The sequence below is a fragment of the Neoarius graeffei genome, chromosome 3 (assembly GCF_027579695.1).
Source record: "Neoarius graeffei isolate fNeoGra1 chromosome 3, fNeoGra1.pri, whole genome shotgun sequence".
In the NCBI taxonomy this organism is placed as follows: Eukaryota; Metazoa; Chordata; class Actinopteri; order Siluriformes; family Ariidae; genus Neoarius; species Neoarius graeffei.
Window position 1 is genome coordinate 9,041,926 of NC_083571.1, and position 17,820 is coordinate 9,059,745.

A 17,820-nucleotide genomic window follows, 5' to 3' on the forward strand; every position below is an offset into this window, starting at 1 on the left:
GTTCCGTTTGGTGTCTTTTCGCTTCATGTCACAGAGCAACACTGTGTCTTTTCACAGCGGCTGTGTTTTCATCACATACGAGGTGGCGACGCTGACCCAGGCGTTCACCGTTGACACTCGGGCGATTCTCCAAGAGAAACAGAAGTCTTATATCTACCTAACCCCCCTCACTAAGGTAGAACAGGAGAGCCTTAGCACCAGTACGTTCCTGCTTTTATCACCATCGTAACATGTTCACTGATAACCTTACTGTACATTTCACACTGACTCCTAAAGCAAAGGATCATGTCCCATCTGTTCATATTCTTTTATAGGTTCAGAAACGCATGCGTCAATGAGTAACGCTACAATTTTGTTGTTGCGTTTTTGTTTTTTTTTTGTACAGATCTTACCTATAAAGCCAGAAAGGAGCTTCATAAAGCAGCGAGAAAACTTATTGAAATTTCATCACGAGTGCTTCAAAGGCCCCTGGATGGTAAGGAGCTTATGTCATGTCATGTCATGTCATGTCAATGCCTGCAATGAAAATGAGTGAATATAATATCTAAAAAGAAAAACACAATAATATTTGTCTAGTTTTATGCTAAGGTCACACACAGCCGGTTGATCTGAGAGTACCGTGGCTGTTCCGGCAGATTTTGGAGGTTGTGTAAATTTGGGCGGAGTCAATATGCAAATGAAGCCACAGTAGCCGGCACGGTGGTGTAGTGGTTAGCGCTGTCGCCTCACAGCAAGAAGGGCCTGGGTTCGAGCCCCGGGGCCGGCGAGGGCCTTTCTGTGCGGAGTTTGCATGTTCTCCCCATGTCCGCGTGGGTTTCCTCCGGGTGCTCCGGTTTCCCCCACAGTCCAAAGACATGCAGGTTAGGTTAACTGGTGACTCTAAATTGACCGTAGGTGTGAATGGTTGTCTGTGTCTATGTGTCAGCCCTGTAATGACCTGGCAACTTGTCCAGGGTGTACCCCGCCTTTCGCCCATAGTCAGCTGGGATAGACTCCAGCTCGCCTGCGACCCTGTAGAAGGATAAAGCGGCTAGAGATAATGAGATGAGATGAGATGAGATGAGAAGCCACAGTAGCCATGACGGAAGACGCCGGTAAAACCAACAGTGGAGGCGATGTATAGTGATGTACGGCTGCACTGTGTACGGTTTTCACAGCTGCACTACAGCAAAAATACAAAATAAGCCACGCCCCCTAGGCAAACATTTCACTTTTTTCAGATTGTCGTTCCGTGAACATTTTGAGCTCGATGATTGCGACGGAATGCTACGGTAAGCCTCACGGATTAATTCATCTGGCATTCAACCCACGTCGATTTTCAACACGACAAAACTTTCCAGGGATGGAAGCCACGCCCTTGTGGTTGTCAAGGTAGCTCCGTGGCTCTCACATATTCCAATGGAAGGGCCCGGAACTTGTGTTGGTTGACCCCTGGACGGCTAAAAATCATCTACCTTGAAATGATTCCAGCTACGTGAGACCTTAGCTTTAGTAATATTTAAATCCACTGCAACTCCGCTATAACCAACTCCTTGTTGGACGTCCAAATAGTTCGTAATACTGAAATCGACCCACTTGTCACATCAAACACTCCCTCTTACGTTAAACAAGACCAACTGTATTTATTTAATTTATATTTACGTTTAATTCACTTGCATATTTACGAAGTAAAGAAAATAAGTCACTCCGAAGTAAAAGAAATAAGTCACACTCTCTGTCGTTTGCTTGCCGCATCGCATTTCTTTTCAGCCCGTCATCTTGATTGCAGTTATGGATGAAGTCTTAGGCCTCAGTCTCTTTCTCTTTTGCATTAAAAGTTGAAATTTAATTTTTCAGGATGCCGTATTCTTTCGACAAATTCATTGCTTTCTCACCATGCTTTAGACAGTCCAGGATATGAAGTTTGTCTTCAGCAGTGTTACGTCCATGTGCAGTAGCAGCATGCCTTGAACTGCTACTCACATGCACTTGCACAGCACCATTAGGACTAATTACCATGCACCTGTTCCAGATTCGAGCGCAATCACAGCGTGCGCTTATAAGGACTCTGACTACACACAGACTTGTACACGGCGTCTCACATTACCAAGCCTTTTGTTTTGTAGCATTGTATTGATGTTCTGGTTTCCGAATGTTTTGTATTTTGCCCTTTGATGCCACCGTTGATCTCCTGTCTGTGTCTCGCCTGACCACTGCCTGTTTCTCAACTCTGATTTTTGATCACTGGATGGGCGTGCCAGCCTATTTTTAAATAAAACTCTTCCAGCGATTACATCTGTAGCAGTGACAACAATGTTTACGGAGTAAAGACTTGAGTAAAACTGCTTTTAGCTCAGAAAATAAAGTCCTTTTAAGGGATTTTTTTGAAGTCCGTGATCACCATTCTCGATAATTGTTTGCGATCGACACCTAAGCGAGACTCGCTAAGCCTTTGTTTTATGGTGTTAAGATGTATCGTTAACTCGACTGTGGACTTGATGACTTATTGTTCGTCTCTGGGAAAGAGACGCGCATGGCTCAGTGATGTGTTTTTTTGGTTTTTTTGAAGACTTCGACTCATTGTCTGTCTTTAAAGTAGGGTTGCACCGAATCCAAGATTCGGTTTCGGATTCGGCCGAATCTTGGCCTTTTTAAAGGGGTTCGGTTTCGGCCGAACCCTAGAGCGCCAACCGAACCGAATCCTACGTGCGGTGCACGTGCATGCGATTACGTCGTCAATGTTCAGGAGAAGATGGCCTCCATTGTGCTTGCGACGAACTGTTCCTCAACAACACCGAGTGTGAGCCAGTCACACCAAGCGCTGAAACAGAGGTCAGCGCTTTTTGGTGGAAGGCCAATCATTAGCGGTTTCCACTGCTGTCAAAAACGGCAAAGGTTTACCTCTGTGCACCACCAACATCTGTGCCCAGTGAAAGACTGTTCAGCACCGCTGGAGAGATCCGTTCTCACACTCGCAACCGGCTGTCACCTATTAATGCTGAGCGTCTTGTGTTTCTAAAAGGAAACGTTCATTTTCTGTGAATGCTAGCTATAGAACTAGGTTGTTAATAAAATAGGCTACGTGGAGACATGTTGGAGTTTTTTGTGCTACACTTTGTTTAATGTATCTAATTAAGCCTACAGTTGTAAGTGCTTGAAATTGAAGTGAAATAGCCTATAGACCCCTTCGCATGTTTGTAAACAAACCGACCGTTGCCAGGATGCGCGCGCAGCCTGGACCCAGAAACAATGGCGCTGCCCATAGACCGGCATTATGAGCTGTCAGATTATGCCAAACAATTGTCGTTACAAGATCGAGAATGCTACATAAATAAGTTAACTCTAACAAGTGGACATCGCCTACCGGATCCGTATTTAATTTAAGAATGGACGGACGATGTTAGTAAGTTCCCTGGTATACAATGGCCAGATATATACTCGTACCTTATTGACCAGACTTCAGTGTACACCCACGAAAAACTTCGTGCCTACAAGTCTTTAGACGCATAGGATTGTTATGTGCGGGCATGTACAACCTGATTAACAATGGGACATTCATATTCATTTTGTTTTAATCAAATTATGCCAGTGATGTGACGGCAATGTGGCTTTAGCTACAACAGCAAATACCAACACTAAACAGCAATTTGCAGGAGGTGATGGCATGAAAGGAATGATAGTGTAAAGAGTGCAGCTAAGAGAAATCAGAGCTGCGTAAAAAGCGAGAGGCAGAGAGCAGAAATGAAACTGAACGGGGCGGGAGCTAGGTTAGAGCAGTCAACGTAAGTTGGCATTTAGAGTGAGGGCACACAATTTTACCTTTCCATCCTTGCTTTAAAATTGTGATTTTCGGCATACACAAATAATGATGGCACAAAATCTGGACTGCTTGAGTCAAGCGAGACCTCTCCGACAAACACAATTGCATGCAAAGCCAAGTTAACATGCTAACAATATTCATTACATTGTGCAACTATGACCCAGCTAATCAGACAAACGTTACCAAAGTATTTTGCTACATCAGTAAACGAAGACTAGAAAGAATAAAAAAGAAAGATTTAATAAATAGCCTGATCTTACCTGTGATGAAGTGGGCGCTGCAAACCCGCGCATTTTTGATGGTGCTTTCATCCCAGCCTACACGTTTGATGGCTTGTAGTCATAGACGTCGGCGATTTTTTTTGGAATGGGTGAGATCCTGCTGGAATTCTGTACATTTTAACCCCATCACTGCTACGATTCTGACACCCAACAACACAACAACTAGCACACATGCAAACTCCTCACCTTTCGGCGAAATTCACCGTTTTGGTCCCAAAATGGGTCACTTGTGTGAATCGTGTAGATCCAAAGAGTTGTTTTTTTTTTTTGGGGGGGGGTAGGCAGGCTACAACGTTATTGTTCCCAAACATTTCACTTACAAGGTTACAGCCAATCGAGATAAACAGTTACTTCCACAGATTCAGACCGCAAAGTCACCTTTTTATAGAGAGATCTGGCAACCTCATCTCGCGACTGGATCTGAATATACCAATGGAACAGTTTCCAGTGCGCTTGGGGGTGAATAACCATGGGCGGATCTACCGGGGTGGCATAGGGTGGCAAATGCCACCCTAAAAGCCTTGCCACCCCAGTTGGCAGCGACAAATTCAAAGAAAAATTACGGCCAATTTGACATTTACGTGCGCGAATTTCCAATGTCCGACTGCGGCGAATGCAGCATGAGATAACGCCAGAGATTGGTTGTTTTGGAAAATTGAGAGGCGCGAAGCGAGGGAGCCAGGAGTCACGAGGAAAGGAGACACGGGAGGAAAGAGGTAAAAGCTGATTAACTATCTATCAAGAAATGAAATTATAATGAATGAACAGTGCTAGCATAGTTGCGATGCTGATTTTGAGAGGATAAAAATCAGGTTGGAGAACGTTATTTAGCTAACTAATACATGTAAGGCCAAAAAAAAAAAGTTGTTCAGGTTGTGTAAAATGGCGGTTGTCTTGCCTGTGAGCAGTGCATCCTGTGAACGAAGTTTTTCATCTCTCAGGCTCATAAAGACTTATTAGCGGTCGACTATGACAGAAAAGAGACTATCAAGTTTGGCTGTACTCAGCATTGAATCAAAGCGCACAAAAGCATTAGATCTTGATAAATTTGTGAAGCGTTTTGCTGAGCAACATGGAAATCGCCGCATTCAGCTGTTGTAGGCATGACAAGTTCATGTTATGCTCACTGGTGAGCCTTTACAAAGCGTGAGGAAAAAAAACTATAAAATGTGACACTGGTGTAAATGGTTTAAATCATGCTGAACTTGAAGCAGTGTTGTTATTGTTTTTTAGTGTCTGTTCTTTTGCATATACAGTATAAAACTGTCCAGAAACGGTATAGACCTCATCTGAGAATGTGTGTTCTTCGTGAACAATAAAGGCATGAGATTAAGTTTGTCTGTATGAGTTTGTAAATGGCAGCCCGTGCCCTTTTGTAGTGTGTACATACTATTTGTCGTCAAACTGTGATAACTGTGATTAAATTCAGTATATCGTCTGTAATACGTTGCCACCCCTCAAAAATTCCTGCCCCCCTCTTGCCACCCCATAAATATTTTTCTAGATCCGCCCCTGACTGTGTTGTACACAGGGGTGAAAATTAACTTCACAAAATATCAAACTTTACCGGCCACTGACAAATAAATGGTACAATTTACCGGCCACTCAACAGTAACTTAAGACATGTTCATGGAAAGTTATTTTGTACTGTATTAAATTCAAGATGTCACTGGTTGCAATTTTTTTTGTAACGTCTTGTCTTCTTCCGCTTATCCGCTTATGCGGTCGCGGAGGCAGCAGTCTAAGGATGGAAGCCCAAACTTCCCTTTCCCCAGACACCTCGGCCAGCTCCTCAGGAAGAACACCGAGGTGTTCCCAGGCCAGCCGAGAGACATAGTCCCTCCAGCGTGTCCTGGGTCTTCCCCGGGGCCTCTTCCCGGGGGGACATGCCTGGAATACCTCCCCAGGGAGGCGTCCAGGAGGCATCCGAAAAAGATGCCCGAGCCACCTCAGCTGGTTCCTCTCGATGTGGAGGAGCAGCGGCTCTACTCCGAGCTCCTCCCGAGTGACTGTGCTTCTCACCCTATCTCTAAGGGAGCGCCCAGCCACCCTGCGAAGGAAACTCATTTCAGCCGCTTGTATCCGCGATCTTGTTCTTTCGATCATTACCCAAAGCTCATGACCATAGGTGAGAGTCGGAACGTAGATCGACCGGTAAATCGAGAGCTTCGCCTTTTGGCTCAGCTCCTTCTTCACCACGACGGACCGGTAAAGCGACCGCATCACTGCGGAGGCTGCACCGATCCGCCTGTCGATCTCGCGCTCCATCCTTCCCTCACTCGTGAACAAGATCCCGAGATACTTAAACTCCTCCACTTGAGGCAGGACTTCTCCACCAACCTGGAGAGGGCAAGCCACCCTTTTCCGGTCGAGAACCATGGCCTCGGACTTGGAGGTGCTGATTCTCATCCCAGCCGCTTCACACTCGACTGCAAACCGCCCCTGTACTTTTGCGCGCGTGCCGTGTGTCCGTGCACCCTTCTCACCTTTTTCACCCCGACCAGTTTGCACGCCTGAACTAGGCATCGCTGAGTCTTTTTTGAGTCCAGGCTGCGCGCGCAATTTCCTCTTGCGTATGAAAGACGTTTACTGCGAAGGGGTCTATAATTTATGTTCCATGAGTGTAAGCATTAAACATGATCAAGATCCCCAGTAAGTTTTTTTTTTTTTTTCTTTCCCCCTGAGGAAAACAGATTCAGCATTAAATATCACCTTTTTGTTTGAAAATTAAGTCGGCTTACATGTATGCAAGAGTTAAAATGTAAATGTGCTATGTTTTGCTGCATTCTATCTGCAGAGATTTTTTTTTTTTTTACTTTTTATTTTTTGTTCAACAAAGAGCACTTTAGCAATGGCTCACTCAGTGCGTTTACATGCACATAGAGAGAATCGAATTTCTGCCGTTGCTGGACTGAAATCGAAGTTCAAAATGCCATATATACACCTTAATTCGGCTGAAATTGAACCGAACTTGATTTCTCGGAATCGAGCTACACGACCTAGATTATGCGATTTCTGCCGAGCTACTTAGTGCATGTATACCCTATTGAGCTACGTATTCGAGCTACTTACTTCAGCACTGCCCCTTCCGGAAGTGACGAGTGACGAGACCACAAGGGAAACACAACAGCCTCGGTCGGCATGACAACGAATCATGACAACGGCATGAATCTTTTCTTTTTGTGGCATTGTTTGCACTGTTAAAATTTAGCTCACTTACTGTATCACCAAATACATCTGTACAGCTGTTGCATAGCTGTGAATTGTGTACATAAACAAGTCATTGTATTTGTGTGTGTGTGTGTATATATACACACACAAATATATGTCCAACATCTGAAGAATGTCAATAAAAACAAAACAATTGAACTTTTTGTGTGTTTATTAAGACATAAGTTAAATTGTAAGCAAAAAAAATATTTTTTTGTAAGCAAAAAATGGACTTTAGAAAAATATTATTGTGCAAAATAAGTTGTCTTACAAAACAGTGGTCTGCGCCGGATAGTTTGTAGCCATACAGTCTGTTAGAGCAAGCCTAACAGCTTGAACACGGAACTGCCAGTGTTGCCAGATTGGGGGGTTTTAAGTGCATTTTAGCGGATTTGAACATGTTTTGGGCTGGAATACGTCAGCAGTATCTAGCAACACTATAGCTCTTCTTCATGACGACAACCGGAAGTGTACCAACACGATGGGGCGTGTAGCGCCACGTGTGGCTCGGGTGCACAATGCACCTTGCACAATAGCCCGATTTCACTTGTGCATGTAGGATTGGATTTCTCTGGCACCCCTGCTGGGACCCTTTGCTCGATTACCGACAGTAGCTCGATTTGGACGTGCATGTAAACGTACTGACTGTTACTGACAGGCCTTATTCTTTTAGCAATAATGTCACTTTTTGCTCGTTTTCTTTGTTCTTTATAATGGACAGTATACTACAGCCTGTACACTGAATGACTTCAAGCTGAAAATGTCAGTGGTGTTCTCTAAGTGTGACTATTCAAATACAAAATAGTGGCAGAAGTTATTGCCTATGTTTTTACAGTTTAAAATAAAATAATAAAATATTCCTTCTGGATAAAGTATCTCTATCTTACTGTTAAGAAAAGGAAATGTGCAATGTTTTTCACTGCATTATAATGTACTAGCTGATGTTCGGAATAGGATTCGGTATTCGGTTTCAGCCGAATCTTAAGCAGTGGATTCGGTATTCGGCCGAACCTTAAAAATCAGGATTCGGTACATCCCTACTTTAAAAGCGGTGGACACAGACTTGGTTCGTTATAGCGCAGCGGCAGTGTAGTTGTTTTTCAAACACTAATTCCTTTTACATATTAACACCATACAATTACGTGACAGCATCCCTGGAGAGAAGAACAGCAGCACCGAGTCTCCTGTAATGTTTAACAAATTTGGAGACACTTGTAAAGGACACTCCATATTTTCTGTTCTTAGGTTTGTACTTGTGGACTTTGATGTGTGTTTTGATCCAGAAACTTGTTTTTTTTTAATCCTACTGAAAGCTTTATTTCTGTCTGAACCTCCTGACAGAGGCAACCTGGAGGATATGTTTGGCTGAAATATCTTGGTCCTTGGCATTCATACTTTGTAGAATAAGGCAGACTTTTTTTTTTTATTTTTGTTCCTGTGTGTGTGTGTGTGTGTGTGTGTGTGTGTGTGTGTGTTAGAACGCCTAAGCCATCTGGATGCAGATCCTCATGAGTTGGCCCTGTGGATGTTACTGAAGAGAACCCGCTCCGCCAGTCGGCCAGAGCGCCTGCAGGGCATCCAGGACTTGGCACACGGACGCTGGCAAGGTGGGAGAGAAAACAGAAACGTGTGATGAAATGTACCACAAGCTCTTAACTCACCATTCACTGCATGTGTAGCATATGTGACGACCACAGACAGTAAATCTCAACGTGTTTCCTGCACTGAACTCACTTAAAATGGATGTCTGGGGTATTTTATAAACATATTTATTATATAGACATGAGTGGTTTACTGGGAAATATATTTTTCATACGAAATATTAACACAGTGACATGCATTTAAATAATATTGGCTGGCATTGAGTGGTCCATCAGATACTGAACGAGTCGAAGATGAGTAGCTGAATGGAATATATCTGATAGACTATGAAAAAAGCCAGCCAATTATTATTATTATTATTATTATTGTTATAATACATTCCTTTCAGGTGTTCAACGCGTCTTTCTCTTTCAAAATTCTCCCAAAATCTTCCGTATTTAACGAAGCAAACCTGGCGGCCATGTTTGTTTACAAATTGTCACAGTCGCTCGCTAGCACAGACGTTTTACATCTCCGACATGTGACTTCATGCTGTCTTGACAACCTGTGCAGTATCGTAAACCATATTCAACGCTCATTCTCTATTGGGTAGAGTGACGTAATACACGTAGCATTGTTCTCCCCAGAGTGCTTTTGCGTGTCGGGGACTATATGCTTTAATTTCATGCCGACATGCTATTTTTTTGCTCTGACTCTCGCTGAAAAATCACCTTGCGATGTTTGGGGCATATTTTGAAGGAAAACAGTGGTTTGAGCCAGTTTACTGCCATGATGCACTCAGGCAGACCGGAAATATGATGCTGCACTAGTACCATGACGTTTCAGCGTGCGGGTGAGATCATGGTTTATGGTTTTTGCGTGGTGGGTATACAGCTCTATGTTTCAATCATGCCGAAAAGTGGTGCGAATGATGCTCAGCGCCCTATAGATTCATATTTTCGACAGCTAAATGAAAGTAGGACAGAAGAGCCAGAAAGAGAAGAGAAGAGGAAAGAAGTGAAACCGAAGTTTGAAGTATTAAGTAGGCCTAAGTATAAAGGTGCTATTCAAGATTGTCGAATGTACATTCACCACTCAAAGATAAACTTCATATCTTTGCACAACCGTGTAATATCCTCTATTTATTGTCACACACTTTCATAAAGATTCACTCACATTCAGTAAGTGCTTTATCCTGGTGCTTTATCCTGGTCAGGGTCCCAGTGGATCCGGAGTCTGTTCCTGGAACACTGGGCATGAGATGGGAATAGAGCCAGTTTCGGATGCTGGACAATCACACAGCACCATGTGATGGAGTTCTAAGCAAATAAACATGACTAACTAACTAACTAACTAACTAACTAACTAACTAACTAACTAACTAACTAACTAACAATCAATTAATAATCTTTATTTAAACATAAGTTCATTGCTCTTTGCTATTCATTCAGTACGTTTTTAAATAAAGTTATGTAACATTCTTGCATATTTTACAGTAATGCACTGTAAATAAATAAACAAACAAATAAAGCCACTTCTGCGACTTTAAAATGAATTCAGTGGTCAAGAAATCTTGAGAATGCTTTCATTGTGATCAGCTTTTATCATCAGGACATTTCAGAGCGTTTTTTTTTTCCCCTCAGTACAGAGAAACACATCAGTTTTTGTCTGTGGTAAAAAATTCTAAATAATTAAACAGAATTTCTCTCTCTCTCTCTCCTCCTCCTCCTCCTCCTCTTCCCTCTCTCTCACTCCCTCTCTCTCTTTCTCTCTCCCACTCCCTCCCTCTCCTCTCTCTCTCCTTTCCTGTCTCTCCCACTCCCTCCCTCTCCTCTCTCTCTCCTTCCCTCTCTCTCCCACTCCCTCCCTCCCTCTCTGTCTTTCTCTCTCTCTCCCCCCCTTCTCTCTCCCTCCCCTCCTCCTCTTCCCACTCCCTCCCTCTCCTCTCTCTCTCTTTCCCTCTCTCTCTCCCTCTCCTTCCCTCTCTCCCACTCTCTCTCTCCTACTCCCTCTCTCTCCTCCCCTCCCACTCCCTCCCTCTCTCTCTCTCCTTCCCCCTTCTCTCTCCCCTTCTCCCTCTCTCCCCCTCTCTCTCCCTCCCCCTCCCTCCCCTTCTCTCTCTCTCTCTCTCTCTCTCTCCCCGTCTCCTCCCCTCTCTCCTTCCCCCTTCCCCCTCCTCTCCCACTCCCTCTCTCTCCCTCCCTCTCCCTCTCCCTCTCCCTCCCTCTCTCGCTGTCCCTCCCTCTCTCTCTCTCCCCATCTCCTCCCCTCCCTCTACTTCTCTCTCCTTCCCCCTCCTCTCCCACTCCCTCTCTCTCCCTCCCTCTCCCTCTCCCTCTCTCTCCTTCCTCCTTCTCTCTCCCCCTCCCTCCTTCTCTTCTTCCCTCTCTCTCCTTCCTTTGCTCCCTCCCTCTCTCTCTTTTTAAAAATGGTATTTGGTTATTAGTGAATACAGTTAAAACAAAATATTCTCTTTGGTCCTAGATGTAGATTCCTGATGTACCTGTATGTAGCCTATATTAATTCTATAGTCTCTGTGGTTTCTGATTGGCCCGCTGACCTGTCAATCACAGATTACCAGTACCAGACAGCGGCTCAGTCTGTAGATCACCGCACGGCTATAGGTCTGGCTCGGATGCCGAACGTAGACCTGCGCTTCTTCCGTTCCCCGCCCGCGCTGCCTAAACTGGAGGATGTGAGTGTATATCTATGACATGTATGTGTTCATTGTTTGCATTGGCGTTAATTGTGCCTCATGTTATCAGGAGTTTCTAATCGAGGATGGTTTGAGGCAGCTGCTGGCTTCTTTGCCCCAGTCAGAGGTGGATCAGTGTGTGCAGTATTTCACCTCACTGGCACTGAGAGAGAGCACTCAGTCCCTCGCCACTCAACGGGTGAGCGATACACACTCATGCACACAAAATAGCATCATATCCACCATTTTATTCCACAGCACTGTTGAGTTCTGGATTCTGATTGGTCAGAAGGTGTTGATTAATTTCCTGTCGAACAGCAGCTCTGATGTTAGTACAGTTTTCTATTAATGCGCTTGTTCTAATACGTTATCGTTTCTATAGTAACAGATTAAAACATTTAATCGTCGATATGGTGAAGTTTTAATCTTAATCTTAAATAAGGATTATTGAACGTTTATGGAAGGAGTCTCCAGTATCACTCAGCGGTAAAGCTGTCACTTTGCACAACATAACTATAAATGGATCAAATGTGTGATAACGTGACATCAGTTAATAAATGAAAATATATAATCGTGGCCTTGTGTATGTTGTATGTGCAGTATGTTTTAGAAAGCTAAAATTTTACTTAGATAGCTATAGATAGTTATACAGTATATTACATAAACACGAGTGTTTTACTGGGAAATACACCACTTATATTTTTCATCCGAGCTCCAGCTGGGACACAGAGAACCAAAACCGTGACACATATAATCTCTATATGTCACTTGTGATGAAATCGATGATAAATTTTGTTTTGATAAATTTGGGGACTTTTTGTTTCTGAATGTGTCGATATAATAAAAAGAAAATCACACGTTGGCTTGAAGATATGAAGTTTATCTTCATTCACTTCTCTCACTCATGAATATATACATTCAGCACTCGAAGATATACTTCATATCTTTGCGCAGCCGTGTAATATCGTCTGTATATACAGCTCTGGAAAAAATTAAGAGACCACTTCAATTTTTTCTTAATTCAGCATCTGTATGCGTGGCAGCCGGTGTCTGTGCTGGAATTCCAACACAAGCACACCTCATTTCACTTCACGAGGTAGTGATGACCTGAACCAAATCTTATTTAACGAGGAAAAGTATAAAAACCGCTGCTGTGGTCATCACTATCCTCTTGCAGTAGGACCAGTTTGGATGGCAAAAACAGTTCTTAAATTTAATTGGAATACAAAAATATCTATTCATCATGCCATGTTAAAAAGAAAAGTTTTGAGTGAGAAAAAGTCTGGCTTTACTAGAAGGGGGATACAGTAAGCGTTAGGTTGCTTCTATCCTCAAAATATCAAAGATGGCAGTTCATAAGAACAAGGTCAAACAGCAGACATCGGGGACAACAAAGTTACAGACTGGCTGAGGACGAAAACGACTCTCCACCGACCAAGATGATTGTCAACTCCTTCAAATGTTACCCAACAACCGTAGGATGACATCAAGTAACCTACAAAAAGAATAGCAAATGGCAGCTGGGGTTAACTGCACGGCAAGGACAATTCGAACCAGGCTCCTTCGGGTCGGGTTCAAGTCATGCAGAGCTAGAAAAAAAAGCCGTTCATCAATGAGAAGCAAAGAAGAACCAGGCTGAGGTTTGCACAGGGTGGCACAGTGGTGTAGTGGTTTAGCCTGGGCCCGCCCATCCTAAGCGTGACGCAACATGAGGGCCTGTTGCGAGCTTAGTCTGGCCAGGCAAGCTATCTACAGCTCTTCCAAGCTCCCGAAAAATCGGGAGCCAATCAACTTTGAGCATCTCCAACGGCCCTGGGTAGAGGCGTGTTCAAGGCAGTGACGTAGCAGAACTGCGACCGGAAGCCATAGATTGTTTACAAAATCATGCTGTATTGAAAGCATTCAACGGGAAGTTCTCATTGAAAACGGAGCAAAGAGCAGCCCTGGAGGTATTTATTGAAAGGAAGGACGTTTTCGCCTTGCTCCCGACTGGCTTCGGTAAGAGTTGTAAGAGTACTAGCGGGGCTAACTGGTAAGAGTATCTACCAGTTAGCCCCGCTAGTAGCCAAATCAATGGGGCTCAGCGAGAATCCTATTGTCGCGTCACATGCGTCAGAGGAAAGAGTGATGTGATTGGTTTAAGCTTCGTCACAGCCTTTTCTGGCTTCGACCAGTAGCAAACTGAGGCATTTCAGGGAGGCGGGTCAACCACGGGCTCTGGGAAACGGTTGGGCTGAATATCTTGGCCAGACCAATAGCTCGTAGAGCTTTGAAGTCGCGTTAGCCAGACTAGTAGTGGTTAGCACTGTCGCCTCACAGCAAGAAGGTTCTGGATTCGAGCAGTCGACGGGGGCCTTTCTGTGTGGAGCTTGCATGTTCTCCCTGCATCTGTGTGGGGTTCCTCCAGGTGCTCCAGTTTCTCCCACAGTCCAAAGACATGCTCGCTCACTCACTCACTTCGGGGGCCTCGGACCGTGGTGATCCCTAGCCGCTCTGACCAGATGTCGCCAGCGCCGTCGATCTTGTGCCACTTCAATCCAGGCATCGGGTGGCACTCCATGCTGTGCCACGTCTTCTCTGATGTTATCGGCCCACCGTTTTCATGCCCGACCGATGGGCCATCGACCTCTGGGCTGACCGTTCAAGGCACTTCTTGGGAGCGCATCTTCGTCCATACGCGCGACGTGCCCAGCCTATCTAAGTCGATACGACCATGCTACGTCGACGATCGGCGGTATGCGAGCGCGATCCATGAGCTTCTGGTTATGCAAGATCCGCCATTCCCCGGTTTCTTCGTCTTGAATTGGGCCCCATATCCTGCGCAGTATGCTTCGTTCGAATACGTTCAGTCGTTCTTCAAGTGCTTTTGTAATTCTCCAAGTCTCGCACCCATATAACACTATGGCTCTTATGATAGTGGTATAAATCTGGAGTTTCGTTGCGTTTGATAATATTCGCGCTCTTAGAGTTTTGTTCAACGACCAAGCACATCAAGCTCCTGCTGCAATGCGCAGCTGGATTTCCTCCGATATGAGATCCGCTTGGTTGACGGTCGAACCGAGATATTTAAAGGAGTATACTGCCTCGTACCTGGAGCCTCCGAAGTCCATCTCACCAAGCAGAGGTACTCCTCTCGTGCCCTCCATAAGCTTCGTCTTCTTATCGTTGACAGATAGGCCTACTCTCTCTGCGACCTTGAAATATAGATACGTGTCTTCGAGATAGTATAAAACCTCTCCACAAAGATCGAAGTCGTCAGCGAAGGCGAGCTTGTCGAAGCTTGCGCTGCCCAGCTGTATCGGCTGACGAGTAGGCAGCGTTTGTCTTCCAATACCAGGTTGAACAGAAGGGTTGAAAGCGGACAGCCCTGCTTCAGTCCGCTTTCGATCGAGAAGGTGTCTGTGATTTCGCCACTGATCTTGATCCTGCATTGTGTGTTATTATAACACATCTTTGTGAGGGATATAATCTTATCAGGGATGTTAAATTCCCTGAGAATAGCCCACAGTGATGATCTATGAACGCTGTCATAGGCTTGTTGAAAGTCAATAAAGAGATGATAGGATGATTTATTGTACTCATGGTATTTTTCAAGGATTTGTCGCAGAATAAATATCTGATCGATAGTACTTTTCATAGGCCTAAAACCCGTCTGATAGTTTCCTATAAGTCTTTCTGTGTAAGGCTGCAATCTTTGGTATAAAATATTGACTAGAACTTTGTATCCGATGGATAGAATACAGATTCCTCTGTAGTTGCTACAATCCATTCGGTCGCCTTTCTTGTGCAGTGGAACAATCACTCCCATCTCCCATTCCATAGGCATAGTTTCCTCTTCCCATACTTTTCTAATTAAAGCTATCAATCTTTGGTGTAACCGTTCTCCTCCAAACTTAATCATCTCAGAGTACACGCCATCTATGCCTGCAGCTTTATTTTTAAGAAGAGGTCACCCCATCCATTATCCATCCGGACCAAACTGGTTTTATCAAGGGTAGAATCTCAACCTCCAATGCTCGCAGATTATTTAATATTATACACTACTCCTCAACCATACAAGAAAATACCATCATAGCAACTCTAGACGCAGAAAAAGCATTTGACAGGGTCAACTGGAATTTCCTGTTCTCCACATTAGGGAGGTTTGGTTTTGGGGAATCCTTCATTAATTGGATCAAAATTCTATACACATCACCTTCAGCCACAGTAATCACCAATGGACTAACATCACGTAGTTTCACTTTGCACCGGGGGACTAGACAAGGATGCCCACTCTCTCCTTCACTATTTACCATCTTCATTGAACCTTTAGCCGCCGCCATCCGACAGAACTCCCTCATCAAGGGAGTTCAAACTCCAAATTTACATCACAAAATTAGTCTCTATGCTGATGATATCTTACTTTTCTTACAAAATCCCCCAACATCTGTACACGAAACTATTGAACTGATCAACACATTCTCCAACATTTCTGAATATTCTATCAACTGGAACAAATCTGCAATCCTCCCATTACATTCCAACAGCTGGGATGTGTCGGCCCACTCATCACCTATTCCCCTATGCACCAATCATATCACATACCTGGGGATAAGGGTTTCCCCCAAGCTGTCAGACTTGTTTGGTCTAAATTTCACCCCCCTACTCAATTCAATAACTGATGACCTCCAGCGCTGGATGAACCTTCCACTATCCATCATGGGCAGGATATCAGTTATCAAAATGACAGTTTTACCCAAAATTAACTATTTACTTTCAATGATTCCTATTCAGCCTACCCAATCCTGGTTTAAATCACTAGACTCTACAATCATCAAATTCTATTGGAAAAACAAGACACCAAGAATCAAACTGACCACACTTCAAAAACCTAAAATACTAGGTGGTCTAGAGGCGCCACACTTCTATCATTATGCACTGGCCAACCAGCTTCAATACATTTACAAGTGGATACATCCCACTTCACTTGAATTCCCCTGGTTAGACCTAGAACAAACCATTTGCAAGGATATTCAGATCTCAGACTTACCTTTTTGCAGCCAGTCAGTCAAAAAGCATCCATCTTTCAAAGCTCCAACCATAGCATCAAGTCTGACAGCTTGGTGGAAGTTTTACGACCTTACTAATTCGCCTCTGACACTATCAAATCACACCCCTATCTGGAATAATCCTGATTTCACCATCAATAAAAAACCACTCAACTTTCTCACATGGATAGGCAAGGGTATCACTCATCTTCATCATATCATCCAAGACAATAGACTGGTCTCTTTTCCTTATTTGGTCCAGAAGCATGGCATTGAGGGTAAACACTTCTTACAGTATCTTCAAATTAAATCAACTATTCAAGCAAAATGGAATATTCAGATACCTAATTTAGACATCCCCCCACAAATCTTGGAACTGATTAACATACCCTCCCCCCCTGGGGGGGGGGGGGGGGGAGTCTATTTAATAGAATTTTAAAATGCTCGATCCATCTGTTTTAGATGACTTCTTTCCCGACAAGCGTTTTACCATAAGAGTTCTTAACTAGTTCGCACCTTGGTTGGTATCCTGATCTCTGATTCTTGATGCCTTGAAATTGCTTTCTTGTTCTTCCACTCCTTCTGTCTTCTTCGATCTCTCTCAACTGATTCTGTATGGCTTCTTTCTTCTTCCTCTTGTTTACACTGCACGCTTCTGTTCTCGCCGCACGGTAGTACTCTTTTCTCTCGTTGTTATTTCTGTCTTCCAGAGGTGGGGACTTGAGACTTGGGGACTTGGACTCGAGTCGACTCGGGTCACTGTTTTCATGACTTGTGACTTGACTTGACAAAACATGAAAATACTTGAGACTTGACTCGGACTTGAAAGTTTAAGACTCGGGACTTGACTTGACTTGACACACGATGACTTGAGTGACTTGAGTGTTATTTCCATCGTGTTTTTATTGTGAAAATAAAATGTAATATGCATATACTTCAGTAATTTTGATTGCACTGCCGTTGCGTTGTCACCGCCCTGTCTATCAGGCACGCTCTCTGCGTGGGCTATATACCGGCACGCCCCATGCCACGATGTGTTCACAGATTTCACATCATATCATCATGTCAGCCATCCCAAGAGTAATCACTTTCGGCTTCAAGGGCTACTGCCTAGAAGGTAAACGACGAACGGCGCAGTGCAAGATTTGCAACGTGACGATTTCTGACAGCCAGACCACGACCTCCAATTTCGTCCGGCATTTGAAGATCCATTCTGCCCAGTAAGTT

General features: G+C 44.1%; 1 protein-coding gene across 1 annotated transcript in view; it reads left to right on the top strand.

The window, feature by feature from the left end:
- Nucleotides 1-17,820, top strand: part of serac1 (serine active site containing 1) — a 68,164-nt gene that overhangs the window by 28,519 nt on the left and 21,825 nt on the right. Inside the window, exons 4-8 of the mRNA XM_060916354.1 lie at nucleotides 58-200; nucleotides 386-475; nucleotides 8,769-8,897; nucleotides 11,445-11,566; nucleotides 11,637-11,765. Coding sequence (XP_060772337.1) covers nucleotides 58-200; nucleotides 386-475; nucleotides 8,769-8,897; nucleotides 11,445-11,566; nucleotides 11,637-11,765 — 613 coding nt within the window. The remainder of the gene's footprint in view (nucleotides 1-57; nucleotides 201-385; nucleotides 476-8,768; nucleotides 8,898-11,444; nucleotides 11,567-11,636; nucleotides 11,766-17,820) is intronic.